The following is a 14,684-nucleotide window of genomic DNA, read 5'->3' as shown; positions in this document are numbered from 1 at the left end:
ATAGGTACTATCCCTCTGTTTCTGGGGACTGCTGGCGAGGATGCAGGGAAGGGGGTAGTTGGGGGCATATTTGGGGGAGATGCCCAGTGTGTCACTCTTTCTGGGACAGGATCGCTAAGCCCATGACATCCATCTTCGGCCCCCAAATCTGCAGAGACAATGGTGAGATAATGTTAGGCATGGGGGTTGTTTTAGAGACCCTACCGACGAAGGACCAAAGAAAGCCATACACAATCCTCAATATTGCAGTGTGGTCGCTGGTAGCCCAAAAATGGAAAAGGACAGAGGACCACACAAAGCAAGAATGGATTGCAAAAATGTGGCACTACGTATCATTAGAATGGGTGACTTTTGCGATCCAAGGGGACCAAAGGAAATTCAAGGAGGACTGGGACTTAGTTCTGAACTTTCCCCACAATGACTGCCAGGTGAACTGGTGCCCACAGGGGATACGATTACTAGGCGTGGTTTGATGAATAGTGCTAGTTCCGAAACCATGAGACATTCTTTGAAATTTATCGGGGGCTGCTGTCAAGGGGGGTCGTTAATTGGGATGGGCGAGGTGGAGGTGGGGGCAGGGGGAGGATACCATTATGTTTTGTTTTAACATTGTAAAACTGCTATATAAAAAAACAATTAAATGAATAAACAGAAATACTTTTCAAAAAATGATGTTACAATGGCATTATACCCCAGAAAAACTACATAAATTGAATGCTGCAATCTCAATACTCTGTTGGCGAGGTTGTGGGGATGTGGGGGGCTGGGTTCATATCTAGTGGCGCTGTCCTAAGATTAGCCAATTCTGGTCAGTGATCAATGCTAGACTACAAGATTTTTGGGACCCAGCTAAACAGAGAAATACAGGAGTGCTTGCTGGCAATGGGGGACTCACAACAAAAAGGACTATCACGCCCACAGCGAAAGGATTATGTCTTTCTCCGATTGGCGGCTCTCTTGGTAATAGCCCAAAGATGGAAACAATCTGAACCCCCACAAGAGCAGGACTGGATGGCGAACATTTGGCATTTTCTTGCTTTGGAATGGATGACATACATAGTCCAATGGGAACCTACGCGTTTCTGAAAAGATTGGGGCTTGGTATTGTCATTCCTACTCAAAGACTACAGGGAATCGATGTGGCCTCAGAACCTACGCGTACTGGGTACTGTCTGATATGTCACTGGATGCCTACTGCAGACTGGACACTGGCTCTGGATCCGAGGGAGGTGGGATGTTGGGGAGACGGGTGGTCTTTGGTAGTGTGTTTTATTGCATGGTTATGTTCCAAAATCTAGTAAAAAAACAAGTGTAAAAAACGGTGTGTGGCTAGTTTTTCACCTGTTTTAACATTATAGTGCATTTTCGTAATTGTTTTGTTTTGGGCAGGTGGAGCAGGGGAACTAAACGAAATTGCAGATCCACCTGCTCCATATGCTACACCTGCCAAAAAAATATACATTAATGCCAGCATCAAATTTTCATGCTGTAGTTAATGCATAGGATTTCTATGAAATGTGCTGGTGGAATGTAAAAGCAGGTACATTCCTTAGGAATTCATTCTAAATGCCTTGCATGCTTAGGTTGTGGGAGGCATTTAAACTTCTTTGCGCTACGAAGTAAAAGAAATGAGGGTTGTCCAGGATTTTTGCGCTTCGTAGGGCAAATGTTGAGAGTGCACAGAGGAGATAAGTGCACATATTGGCTGTCTTCTCTGTGCAATTAACTGCCCGCCTGTATGTTTTATTTACGGCTTCCATAATTCGTGTCCATAGCTGACCTACTTCCTGTGCATAGCTTACCTATTCCCTGAACGTGGTGCAGTTAGCTAAGTTTCGGACCTTTTCAAGATGTTTCCAGGAGTACTGTAACGACCAAGTAGAAGGTTGTTGCAGTAGCCGTGTTTATTAAGGACTAGCTTGGGTACCCGGCGTTGCCTGTGTCCTGATCGATTGGTGTCTCATGTGCCCTGCGGGGTGTTGCTCTTGTCCTCTTGTCGCCAAACCTTGCTTCAGTTTGCTCTGTTCTCTCATGTGCCCTTGAGGATGTTGCTCTTGTACTCATGTCAGCAAGTCTTGCTTCAGTTTTCTATGGCATCTCATTTGCCCTGGAGACAGTTGCTCTTGTTATCTGGTTGGCAAGTCGTGCTGCTGTTTGTTGTGTTTCAGAAACTCTTGATATTGATTTTGCTTTGCATCAGATGGAGCTCTTTTCCAAGTGATGTTTGTTTTTTGTGCGGCATGTTTCAGCCACTCAACGACTTCAGCATATTTGAGAAAATGTCCAAGAAATATTGATTAATTGTGCTCTCTTCTCGTGAGTGAACTTAAGTAAACTGTAACCTTGCCATTTCCCCATATTTGGAGTGGCGTGATAAAACATGTTTTAATTTATTTTTTAATTCCCTTTAAAATACTTTAATAAACACTTTTGAACTGTATACAGTAGTAATACATTTGAAAGGAATAACCAACACATCGAACATTTTGCTTCAGACACTTTTTCAAATTTTGCCCTTCTAGTACCTACTGTAGTTAATCGGGGTGAGCATCAGTAAATGAGGATGTCTACGGAGTGAATTATTTGCATCCAAACATAAACTACAATCTTTCCCCAGACAAATGGGGAATCCATGCAAAATTTGCTAGCAGTAGGTTCAACAGTGTGGATTTGTTTAGCTGGACAAACATACACACATCCCAATTCTTTTTTGCATGAAAGATTTTTGCATCCAAACATAGACTAAGATCTTTCCTCAGACAAAAGAGGAATCCATGCAAAATGTGGTAGACGTGGGTTTAACGGTGTGGATTTGTATAGCCGGACAAACATACACACATACATACATTCAGCTTTGATAGTTTGAAATGAAAAGTAAAGGATGTCAAGATTGGGTTGAGCATTTGGTAACAGAACCTCTTCCGGTATCAGATGCTAGAAGTTTAGTCACAATGTGGGACTGGAGTGAGGAGGAAACGGATAATAGTCTGGTGTCATCAAGCAAAATGTGGTATGCAAAGCCCAAGACTGTTATGACTGAGGTGCATGCACACTCTGAGCACTTTCCCACCAGTGGCCTGGGACCAGCAGCTGACAGAAGATGTGCATCAGTCTTCTGGAATGCAGAGTAGTCACTGTGGTACTGCAGGCATTTGCTCGGCAAACACAAGGCAATTAGGTGTGATCTCAATTGGCAATAAGTCAGCTTTGTATTACACAAACAAGCAAAGTGCTCTTGCATGTGTACAACGAGGTATTGGTTTTTCAAAAATCAGTCCTGCATCATAATTAATGCGTTCATGTGAGCATATCCCCTGACAAAGGAGCTCAATACCAGGCAAACACTTTATTCCATATAGTGCTCCAAGGCCAAATGTGCCATCCTGGGATTTTCAAGAGGCTGCTCCTTTTTCATCCAGGGAAAACTCACCTGTTCTACTGAAAAATGAGACGAGATCAGGTTTCCCTAGCTAGGGAATGGAGCACAGTTTTTAATTCAAGACTCAAGCTCCAACATTATCCTATGTTAGCACCCACGATTCAGTGGGCGAGCAACAGCATCAAGTTGTTTAAATCAATAGAGATATTGTTATTTGTAGCAATCCGGTACATTAACCTTCACCAGATGCCCATGGAGACCCTTATTAAACTGGCAGTTTATTTTTATCTCCTAGTTCAGGGGTCTGCAGCCTTAGGCTCTCTAGAAGTTTGAAACTGCAAATCCCATGATCCCTCACCATTGACTATACTGGCCAGGGCTGAAGGGAGTTCTAGTGCTAGATATTTAAAGAGCCAAAGTTAGCAGACCCCTATTTCGAGCTAAGGACACTCTCAAGCCAGCTGTTTCCTATTTGTGTTTATGGTTTCAGATAAAACAGCACATGAGTAACATGATAGCCATAATGATATATTGAATGATGTCATGGAATCTAGAAAGCATGTCATTAGAAGAACATGTTGTTATGAGTTGAAGAGGTTGTCACATGGCATGTACAAGACTGAGTGAACCCTCTGGTTTGCTAAATATGAAATGTCACCATGGCCAGCAGCCATAGTACATATCGTGCATTTCTTTCAATATTATGTGTCCATATTAATAGGATTTAAAGTTTCAGGCAGACCTTTGAGGATAACCCCATAGTCTCCTTATCAGTGATCAAGGATTTTATGATTGCCTTAGACTTAGAGGGACTATGTGCTACAGGCCCACTGTCACATGGAGTCTTAATCTGGGTCTTCAGAGAGGGCTTCCTTTTGGGTTGTTAACAGATATCATACAACGGTCTGAGCCCCAGATTTACTAGTACTCTGTTTTTGGAGTTTGGGTCTAAGTGCAGAAAAAGACGCTCAAAGAGACCACCTGCTCGCTGGATGGTCGAAGCATCAGGGAATAGATTATAAGCTAAAAATTAGTAGAAGAGGTAATAACTCATTCTACTATGGAGAGCACAGCCTCAGTTGCTTTTCCTAAAAGCATCTTTTTGATTCAGATATTTGAGGTTTGCACACGGGCATTTCTATATTCTTTTGCAAAACATTACTTTTTGAAGTGGGCGTGATGCTAGACTTGGCAAAGCACTTCTTCAATACATACGGTAACTCTATTCTGAATGGTTTAATACAGAAGATCCTATGACCAGGACTGAAGGACAGTGGAAAACATTTCCTAACTACTAATCTGTAATAATGAATACCTGTCAAGATTCCTGCCCCTCATGTCTCCAGCCCTCTAAGATGTCAGGCTGGAGCCAGGCCACAATCACCTACATGACCCTCAAGGGCCTCTCCATCCCTCCAAAGACCCACTTGGAGTCAGACTTGGCGCTTGTGGCACCAGGCTCACTCACTCCCATAGGATAACATTGGGGATTGGACTTGTAGTGCATTGATGGGGACAAGATGGATGCTCCCACATATTTCGGTTCCCAGAACTGCAAGTGCAGTCTAGTCTTTTGGGTGTGGTTCAGCCCAGAGACACCTGGGATACCCAGAGACTATTTAAGCCACGCCCAGGCTGAGAAACATGCTTTGTGTTTTCTGCATCTACAGCGTGACACTCACTGTGTTCGGATCGGTCTCCAGTAGGTCTGCATCTTCTGCGCTCAGCTCCTGCAAGAACAAGAACACCCTTAACTTGCGGAGCTTCTGCCCATCAATCATCGCTTCTTCTGTTCTGCGGGCATCTTCGGCGGTATCATTCCCATCCCGGCATACCGCTTCCTAAGGAAAAGGGAAAAGAACAGAAAAAAGGCATTAGTAAGCATTCAGCAAATCTTCGCTTATTTTTAAAGACTGTACGAGCTTCAAACGCTTACCTTAACCCAGCCGCTCTGGGGGAACTCTGTCTCCGGAACTTCTCATCCATCTGGAAGAGGGAAAAGACATTACAGGTTAGCGTGGAAACATCTAGAGGCACCGCATACCGCGCTTGCTCACTGCGTTTCTTCTTCATAACCGGCATCCATGCTGAAAACGTCGCGGCGCCTAAAAGACACAGAAAAAAAGAACTCAGTTCAATACAAATACGAAAGGGTTGCATCGCGCATCGCGCTCTCACTCACCTTCAGCGCTACTCATCTCAGCAGCACGTCGCCATCCCCGGACGCCGGCCATCATCTAACGAAGGAAAGGAACGAAGTTAGAGAACTGTTCAAAAGACTCATTATACTTACCTGCCGGACTCTTGCCAGTGAAGTAACTAGGCAGCAACGAGCCCGCATCAATCAACGCGCCCCTGTGCTGAAAGTAGGACAGAGAGCACACTTTCCAAGAAAACAAGGCCCAGCCTCCTGTTGAGTAGACTCCAAGGAAAGGTTCGAGGTCGTAAGAGGTCAGAACAGGCTGAGTGACGTCCCCGTGGATACCAGGTGAGCGTTACAGAACACAAAGCTTCACATCAAAATCCACCTGGGGTCATGGAAACGTCAGAACTGACCAGTTAGCCCACATGTTGGGGCAGCTACGTTCCGAAGTACATGCAGCCAGGCAGGAGACCAACACCCTGAGGAGAGAGCTGATAGTAGCCAAAGAACTCACTGATGATTTAAGCCGGCAACTTCTCCAGTCACAAGCAGGGCATGCACCATTGCTCGGAAGCATGCCCTCGATGCCAGCACCATCAGCCAATCCTGTTCAGATAACCCTTCCTGGGGCAGTTCCCTTGGCCCCGCCCCGAACGATTTACGAGGGATCCCAAGAGGTTTGCAACGTTCATGAACCAGTGCTTTCTGCACTTCCTTTGTAGACCAGGGGCCTTTCCGAATGACCAATCACGGGTCGCTTTTGTGCTATCATACATGAGTGGTAGTGCAGCAGACTGGTCTGTACCCTTTGTGGCCCAAGACGATCCTTTGCTGCATGACTTCAGGGGCTTTCAGCAGGAGATGGAAAAGACGTTGTACTCATGGGCAGGCATTAGACAACAAACTGCTGTCCCTACGCCAAGGGAATCAAGACCTATTAACATACATAGCCACGTTCAATAGACTCGTAGTTGAAGCAGAATGGCCAGTGGAGAAGAGAACCACGTTATTTCATCAGGGGTTGCGGGGGGAGCTCAAGGATGTTCTTGCACAAGTAGTGAACCGCCCGAAAGATTTCTCAGAATTCATTGACCTTGTTGTTCAACTGGATCATAGGTTGCAGGACCAAAAAGCAGATCGAACCAGACCAGACCCTCGCCCTATGTATGTGCGTCCAAAGGACAATATTGCCCACACAACGGAAGGTTCAGGAGAACCAATGCAAATCGGGGGGATCAGATCCCCCTTGACTAAAGTGGAAAGAGATAAAAGGAGACAGCAGCAGTTATGTCTGTACTGTGGAAGGTCAGGTCATTTCCTTAAAGAGTGCCCTGTGAAGCCACCGAGGAGGACGGTAGGGGCCACGGACAAGGAAGATGCCATCAAGGAATCGGACAAATCCCCAGCCCGGCAAGTGTAGGGGTCCACTTGTCGAGCGAAGAAAGTGAACTACAGACCTCCCATTTTGCACTATCTTTGGTCTTGATCAATCACCAACAACCATCTCGGATGCACACAGTAAGAGCGTACATTGACAGTGGAGCAGTTGGGAATTACATCGACCAGGATCTTGCGGCAAAGATGGGGCTTCCGTTACGCCCTAAATCAACCACCGACACTGTTACCACTGTTGACGGCACGGAAATAGCTTCTGGTCCAGTATCCCAATGCACTGCAGCTTTACCCCTTCTGTGCCAGGATGGACACCAAGAATCTATTGTTTTCAACCTCATTAAGGCACCACAGTTCCGGTTGATTTTCGGAATGCCATGGTTGGTAGCTCACAATCCTCGAATCGATTGGCGAGCAAAAGAATTGGCCTTTCCCGAGACTTGCGCCCACACATGTTATCGCCAAGAGAAACAACCAATAGACACCAGAACCTCCACGCTTGCGACTGTGGCAATCGGCACCCTACCAAGTGAATACCAGGACTTTCAAGATGTCTTTCAGAAAGAACAGGCTAATACCCTGCCACCGCATAGACCATACGATTGCCAAATCGACCTGATACCCGGCACACAAATCCCTTGTGGGCGAATTTACGCACTCACAGAACCAGAAAACCAGCACCTGAAGGCCTATCTTGACCAATACCTGGCCAACGGGTTCATCCGTCCCTCGAAGTCTCCAGCAGCCAGTCCTCTATTCTTCGTACCGAAAAAGGAGGGGGACTTGAGAATGTGCATCGACTATCGCGCACTGAACCTGATTACCGTAAAAAAATGCTACCCCCTGCCACTGATCCCTGAATTGCTTGATCAAGTCAAAGATGCCCAAATCTACACAAAACTAGGCCTGAGCGGGGCATATCACCTTGTTCGTGTAAAACAAGGGGACGAATGGAAAACGGCTTTTCGCACCAAATATGGCTTGTACGAATATCAAGTAATGCCCTTTGGCCTTTGCAACGCGCCTGCAGCATTTCAATACTTCATGAACGATGTCCTACGGGAATTGATTGATGTCTGTGCTCTAGTGTACATCGACGATATTCTAGTATATTCCGCATCAAAGCAGGACCACGTTAAACACGCCCGATCTGTATTGGAGAAACTCTGTCAACACCAGCTCTACGCCCAGCTCGAAAAGTGCTCATTCCACGTCTCAGAGGTGGAATTCCTGGGCTTTATTCTCAGCCCGAATGGAATCCGAATGGATGTACACAAGGTAGATGCTATCCTGAACTGGCCATCCCCAAATTCCTTCAACGGGGTTCAAAGTATGCTGGGTTTTGCAAACTTCTACTGCCGGTTCATCCCAGGATTTTCACAAATCATGCATCCCATCACGTCATTGCTAAGGAAAAGCAACAAAAAGTTCCAGTGGACAACAGAAGCCGAGGAAGCTTTCCAGGAACTCAAAGCAAGATTCACATCTGCCCCAATCTTATGCCACCCTGGCCCTGATCTCCCATACCTGGTGGAAACGGACACCTCAAGCATGGCTATGGGAGCCGTCCTCTCACAAAAGGACCCCAAAACGGGCCAGTTACACCCTGTTGCCTTCTGGTCACGTAAATTCACACCCCCTGAACTCAATTACACTACCACAGACAAAGAACTCCTGGCCATTATGTCAGCCTTTAAGGCATGGCAGCACTACCTCTTGGGCGCCAGACATACAATCACCGTAATAACTGAGCACCAGAACCTCCAGTACCGAAAAACAGCAAAGGCCCAACCCTCACGACAACTACGTTGGGCTCTTTATTTTGCTGAATATGACTACGTGATTACATTTCGACCAGTGGTAAAAAACGGGAAGGCTGATGCGCTTTCCCGTATAGCAAGGGTATGAGACCCCTGACCCAATAGCAATCATCCCGAGTGACAAGCTCCTAGGAATCACAGCAACCATAACTCAGAAAGAATTACATGAAGAAATCCAAAACCTGATGAGTCCGGAGCAATTACAAGCGTGGAGTGCACAAGGAGAACATTACATGATAAAAGATCAGTTGCCCTACTTCAGGAATCGTTTATTCTTACCAAACCAAGAACTACGAGAACAAGTCATGTCCGGTTATCATGATTCCTTGATCGAGGGCCACCCCGGAATCGCTAAAACCCTAGCCAAGGTAAAACGAAATTATTGGTGGCCCATGCGGCGTAAAGACATTATCCAATTCATCCTATCTTGTGGAGTGTGTGCTCAAAACAAGTCATCCAAGCAGAAACCGACTGGGCTATTACAACCATTGGAAATCCCACCAGCACCCTGGCACACGTTGTCCCTTGATTTTGTTACTGATTTACCACCCAGTCAAGGGTTTAACACTATTCTTGCGGTCGTGGACTATGTTCCAAAATGGCACATTTCATTCCTCTTAAGGGGCTCCCAAATGCTTCCACTCTGGCAAAGGTATTTCTTGAAGGCATCGTACGGCTCCATGGGTTTCCTTCAGTTTTAGTCTCAGACCGAGGTACTCAATTCGTATCTAACTTCTGAAGAAAATGCTCCTCTATGGCCCAGATCGACATCCGGCTATCCACCAGTCACCATCCCGAAACGGATGGTAAAACTGAGAAGACAAATCAGATGCTCGAGCAGTATCTGCGTTGCATGTTACACCAAGCTGAAGGAAGCTGGTTCGACCTATTATGGATAGCTGAATATGCCTATAATAATTCCCTACACACCAGCACCGGGCAGATACCCTTTTATACCATGTATGGCAGGCACCCATGTACTTCTGAGTTGGACGTTCCTACAACCCTGGAAATGCCAGCAGTCAAAACCTTGCACACAACCATTTCTCAAACCTTCAAAAGGGCAGCTGAACACCTACTTCAAGCTAAGAATCGCCAAAAGAAGTTTGCTGATGAACACCGAGCAAAGGCCCCCAACTACCAAGTGGGAGACAAAGTCTGGCTGGCGTCTAAACACGTGTCCATTAAAGGAACCCGAACTTTCCATCCAAGATACCTGGGTCCATTCACCGTCACCTCTGTGATAAATCCTATGGCGGTCAGACTAGCTTTGCCGTCAAACATGCAGATTCATCCTGTGTTCCACGTGTCTCTCTCCTTAAACCTGTTCAACCTGGGACCCGGGTAGCAACGCCACCGCAGCCAGTAGTAGTCGCCGGGGAGTCAGAATTCGAAGTCAAGGACATCCTGGATTCAAAGTACGTCAGATCCAAATTATACTACTTAGTAAACTGGAAGGGGTATGGTCCACAAGACAGGACATGGGAGCCTTGTGAGTACATCCATGCACCTCGCTTGCTTAGACGATTTCATCAAAACCATCCAAACAAACCAGGACCAGACAGAAGGGTCACCTTGAGAGGGGCTTTGGGGGGAGGGCTGTCATGATTCCTGCCCCTCATGTCCCCAGCCCTCTAAGATGTCAGGCTGGAGCCAGGCCACGATCACCTACATGGCCCTCAAGGGCCTCTCCATCCCTCCAAAGACCCACTTGGAGTCAGACTTGGCGCTTGTGGCACCAGACTCACTCACTCCATAGGATAACATTGGGGATTGGACTTGTAGTGCATTGATGGGTACAAGATGGATGCCCCCACATATTTCGGTTCCCAGAACTGCATGTGCAGTCTAGTCTTTTGGGTGTGGTTCAGCCCAGAGACACCTGGGATACCCAGAGACTATTTAAGCCACGCCCAGGCTGAGAAACATGTTTTGTGTTTTCTGCACCTGCAGCGTGACACTCACTCACGATCGGTCTCCAGTAGGCCTGCATCTTTCTTCTACGCTCAGCTTCTGCAAGAACAGGAACACCGTTAGGAACAGCCTTACCTTGCGGCGCTTCTGCCCATCATTCATTGCTTCTTCTGTTCTGCGGGCATCTTCAGCGGTGTCATTCCCATCCCGGCACGCCGCTTCCTAAGGAAAAGGGAAAAGAACAGAAAAAAGGAATTAGTAAGCATTCAGCAAATCTTCGCTTATTTTTAAAGACTGTACGAGCTTCAAACGCTTACCTGAACCCAGCCGCTCTGGGGAAACTCTGTCTCCGGAACTTCTCATCCATCTGCAAGAGGGAAAAGACATTCCAGATTAGCGTGGAAACATCTAGAAGCGCCGCATACCGCGCTTACTCACTGCATTTCTTCTTCATAACCGGCATCCACGCTGAAAACGTTGCGGCACCTAAAAGACACAGAAAAATAACTCAGTTCAATACAAATATGAAAGGGTCGCATCGCGCTCTCACTCACCTTCAGCGCTACTCATCTCAGCAGCACGTCGCCATCCCCGGGCGCCGGCCATCATCTAACGAAGGAAAGGAACGAAGTTAGAGAACTGTTCAAAAGACTAATTATACTTGCCTGTCGGACTCTTGCCAGTGGAGTAACTAGGCAGCAACGAGCCCGCATCAATCAACGCGCCCCTGCGCTGAAAGCAGGACGGAGAGCACACTTTCCAAGAAAACAAGGCCCAGTCTCCAGTCGAGTAGACTCCAGGGAAGGGCTCGAGGTCGTAAGAGGTCAGAACAGGCTGAGTGATGTCCCCATGGATACCAGGTGAGCGTTACAATACCCAAAACAGCAGTCACTGCATCACACCTGCAGCTTCCCTTTTTAATAGGGATTTACATTTGTCTTGTCTTCACACACAGAGAAATATAAAATAGTTTGGCTGCTCTTACCAGGCTGGTCAAGGGAGGAACTCTAGCATTCATATCACTGAAAAACGTTAGAATAAAAATAAAAAGAGACTAGCAGGATGCATTTTACAATGGTATTACTGTAATACTCTTGATCAGGGGTCTGCAACTTGCGGCTCTCCAGATGTTTCGGACTACAACTCCCATGATCCATACCATTGACTATGCTGGCTAGGGTGATTGAGTTAGGGTGATTGAGTTGTAGCAAAAATATCTTGAGACCCTATGATTGTAGGCCCCTATTGTAGATTTATTGCCAGATGTGACTGCTCCATAGAAGATTAATTATTACAGTTTAGTGGGCAAGTATAGCTTTTTTGTTTTTTGGTAGATCTAGCGATCTATTTTATAACTCTCAGTTAAAAGTTGCAAGCAAAAAGGCAAGTCGACTCTCCTTGAAATCCCACTTATAATTTTGGAATATTTGATAGTAAATGTACAGTGTTATTCCCCTTCTATGTACAAACATCAGGTATTAACTTTTTTGACCTTATCTACATTTACTCTGTCTCGTTGTGTGTGGGTTTGCTTCAGATGGTTAGTCTGTTGGCTGCAAGTGTCATCTAATCACTTTGTGTGGGTTTTCAAATGCAAAGAAAGTCTGCTGCCGCCCCTTTGATCTTCTAAGATTGAATTCTTACGGTCCCAGATTTCCCGTTGGACGTCGGAGTGGAGTGATCCACACCCCGTTCTTTCCAGCGGCTGACCCCATCTCCCAGGACCACATGACCCCCGCAGAGGGCTCATCCTTCAAACCCGAATGCGTAGGTCAATGGAGGTAAGAAGCACACATCTCACTATGCTCTCTATCCTACAGTGTACTACTCTTAAAGGTTCCTCAAGCTCTCCTGGCAGACAGACTATTCCAAGCCTTATCACCTTTTATGTAGAAAGCTCATTCTATGTTTGTCCTCAATATACGGTATGTAAGGATGTTCAGAAAATAATCTTAAAACATATCTGTTTTCCCCATGCACGCACAACACAGCCCATGCTTACAGCTTCATTTAAAGGCTTCTATGAAACTCTGGCAGCAACAAGCAGCCGTAGATGTAAGCTTTATACATTACACTAATGTGCTGTAGCCTAACATGAATGATCTGGATAAACAAACATTTAAAAACTGAAACTGTTTGAGCCATGTCTAGATTGGACTTTGCCCAGTCAGTCATTTGAGGACTAATGAAGATCCTGTGTCATCTTCTCATGTAACAGTGTTCTGGCACTGTCTCTGTGCCACATTCCACCTAGACCTCGCTGTGTTTTGGCATATTAAGCCATTCCTACTGTAGATAAACAATATACAACTTTTAAACAAATTCTAAAAGCATGTAATGAGACAGAAGAATGGATAGGAATCACCGTTGAGCTACAGCAGAGTTGGCTGCCCTCCATTCTTAGTTCCTCATGAATTGTTGAATAAATGGTCATTTTTGTGCAAAATGTGGATCCTAAAATTCAAAGGAATTGGTAGTGCGATTATAAGGTTTTGATCCTGAAGTATCTTGATATCTGTATTGCTCTGTTCTTTGAATGGCTGTACTCTCCATCCCATTGAGAAGAGGTTCTATTGTTGCAGCCCACCTGGACAGGCTAGGGAGAGCAATTGCAGGAGAGATCAGAATTGCAGTGAGTTGCAGTGAATTGCAGTGAGTTGCTGAGGAAAGTATTGTGTGATGTGCCAAAATTGAGGAAGATGCAATGTGTGTGTGTGTACAGTTGATCATGTAAAAGAATTGTATACCAGAAAGGTTGTGCTTGTCCAAAGGATTTGGTGTTTGTACTTTTAATGTAATGTAAACATGCATATCCTGATACTCTTATAGAGCCGTTTCATAGATGTTATACTCAAATCAATTACAAAGAAAATAAACAATTTGTGATCTTGTATTCAGATCGTAACTTTTGACAAATACATGAAATGATTCAGAACAGATATGCCCTAGTCGACATGTGTTTTGACCTATCAGGTCCTTATCAAGGCTTTACATGGGCAAGTAACTTATTCACAATAATCCTAGAACATCAATAATCTCCTAATTTGAATTAACCATAATGAATCCAGATTTTGTCATATATGCAGAGATAAAATTGTCAGAAAGAAAAGACGGAGACAGAGGTGGATTGGGAGGGTTAAAGCAGACAGTAAAAAATGCGAAATAATAAAGTAAAAAATACAAAAAGATACATAAAAATAATTAGTCCAAAGCAAATGATAGCACTTTATCACAACATAAAGTGAAAGCATCAGGTGACATCTACAATCCAGCATCACAATAAAATCCCATTACTGTATTGATTGACCATAAACCTTAAATTGATCAGCTAAATGTATGACCATTATAACTCTCTAGGCACTTGAATAATTCATGATGTACTATGTAATTTAACTAAAATGTATGCACCAGATACTTGGAATCTGGACACAAAACACAATGACCTTAGGTGCAAAACTAAGAGGTGTATCCACTATATATGTTATTCTTTCAGTTTATATTGTGAATTTGTTTTTCCCTTCAACTGCACTAGTCTTCTGACTAGGATATGGTTTATGTTGTCCCTCAGTCTATGACACCTATACATGTTTTCTTTTACAGTCTAGTCATGTATTTTACATAGGTGTTTATAAGGAAATTTCATTTTTTTGTCAAAATACAATTAAGCATATTTTATGAAACAGCCCCCTCTGTGTATGTGTGCTTTTTCTTCCTTGACAATTTCATGGGCAACTAACTTTGGGATATATTCCTTGAGTTTAAGTAGAAAGGCTCCCCTACATAATAAGAAGGTTTTTTTTTTCCCCTGAGGAAGAGGTTGGGTTGAGCCTACTAGTAGCAGTACTACCCCTTTGTGTTTTTCTTACTTTTTATGCCTGAGTCTGCTACTTCTCACCACGGGCATTCCTGAAAATATAAACATATATTGGTATTGTTGTGAGAGCAGCTAGACAACCACACTACCAAGTGAGTCATGCGGCTAGTTTGTGAGTATAAGTAATATTGCATGCTCTGTATTAATCATAATGTAAATCCG

The 14,684-nt window shown here is 44.8% G+C and overlaps 1 protein-coding gene across 2 annotated transcripts in view; it reads left to right on the top strand.

The window, feature by feature from the left end:
* Positions 1-14,684, top strand: part of LOC138567328 (actin-associated protein FAM107A-like) — a 203,619-nt gene that overhangs the window by 125,565 nt on the left and 63,370 nt on the right. Inside the window, exon 3 of one of the 2 annotated variants that reach the window (XM_069645424.1) lies at positions 12,301-12,429. The exons of the other annotated variant lie outside the window; for it this stretch is intronic. Within the exon in view, the coding sequence (XP_069501525.1) occupies positions 12,301-12,429 (129 nt within the window). The remainder of the gene's footprint in view (positions 1-12,300; positions 12,430-14,684) is intronic. 2 annotated transcript variants of the gene reach the window in all.

This window comes from Ambystoma mexicanum, chromosome 2p (genome assembly GCF_040938575.1).
Source record: "Ambystoma mexicanum isolate Mex_15411 chromosome 2p, UKY_AmexF1_1, whole genome shotgun sequence".
Taxonomy (NCBI): Eukaryota; Metazoa; Chordata; class Amphibia; order Caudata; family Ambystomatidae; genus Ambystoma; species Ambystoma mexicanum.
The sequence above is the reverse complement of the archived record's forward strand: the minus strand, read 5'-3'. Positions and strand labels throughout refer to the sequence as shown.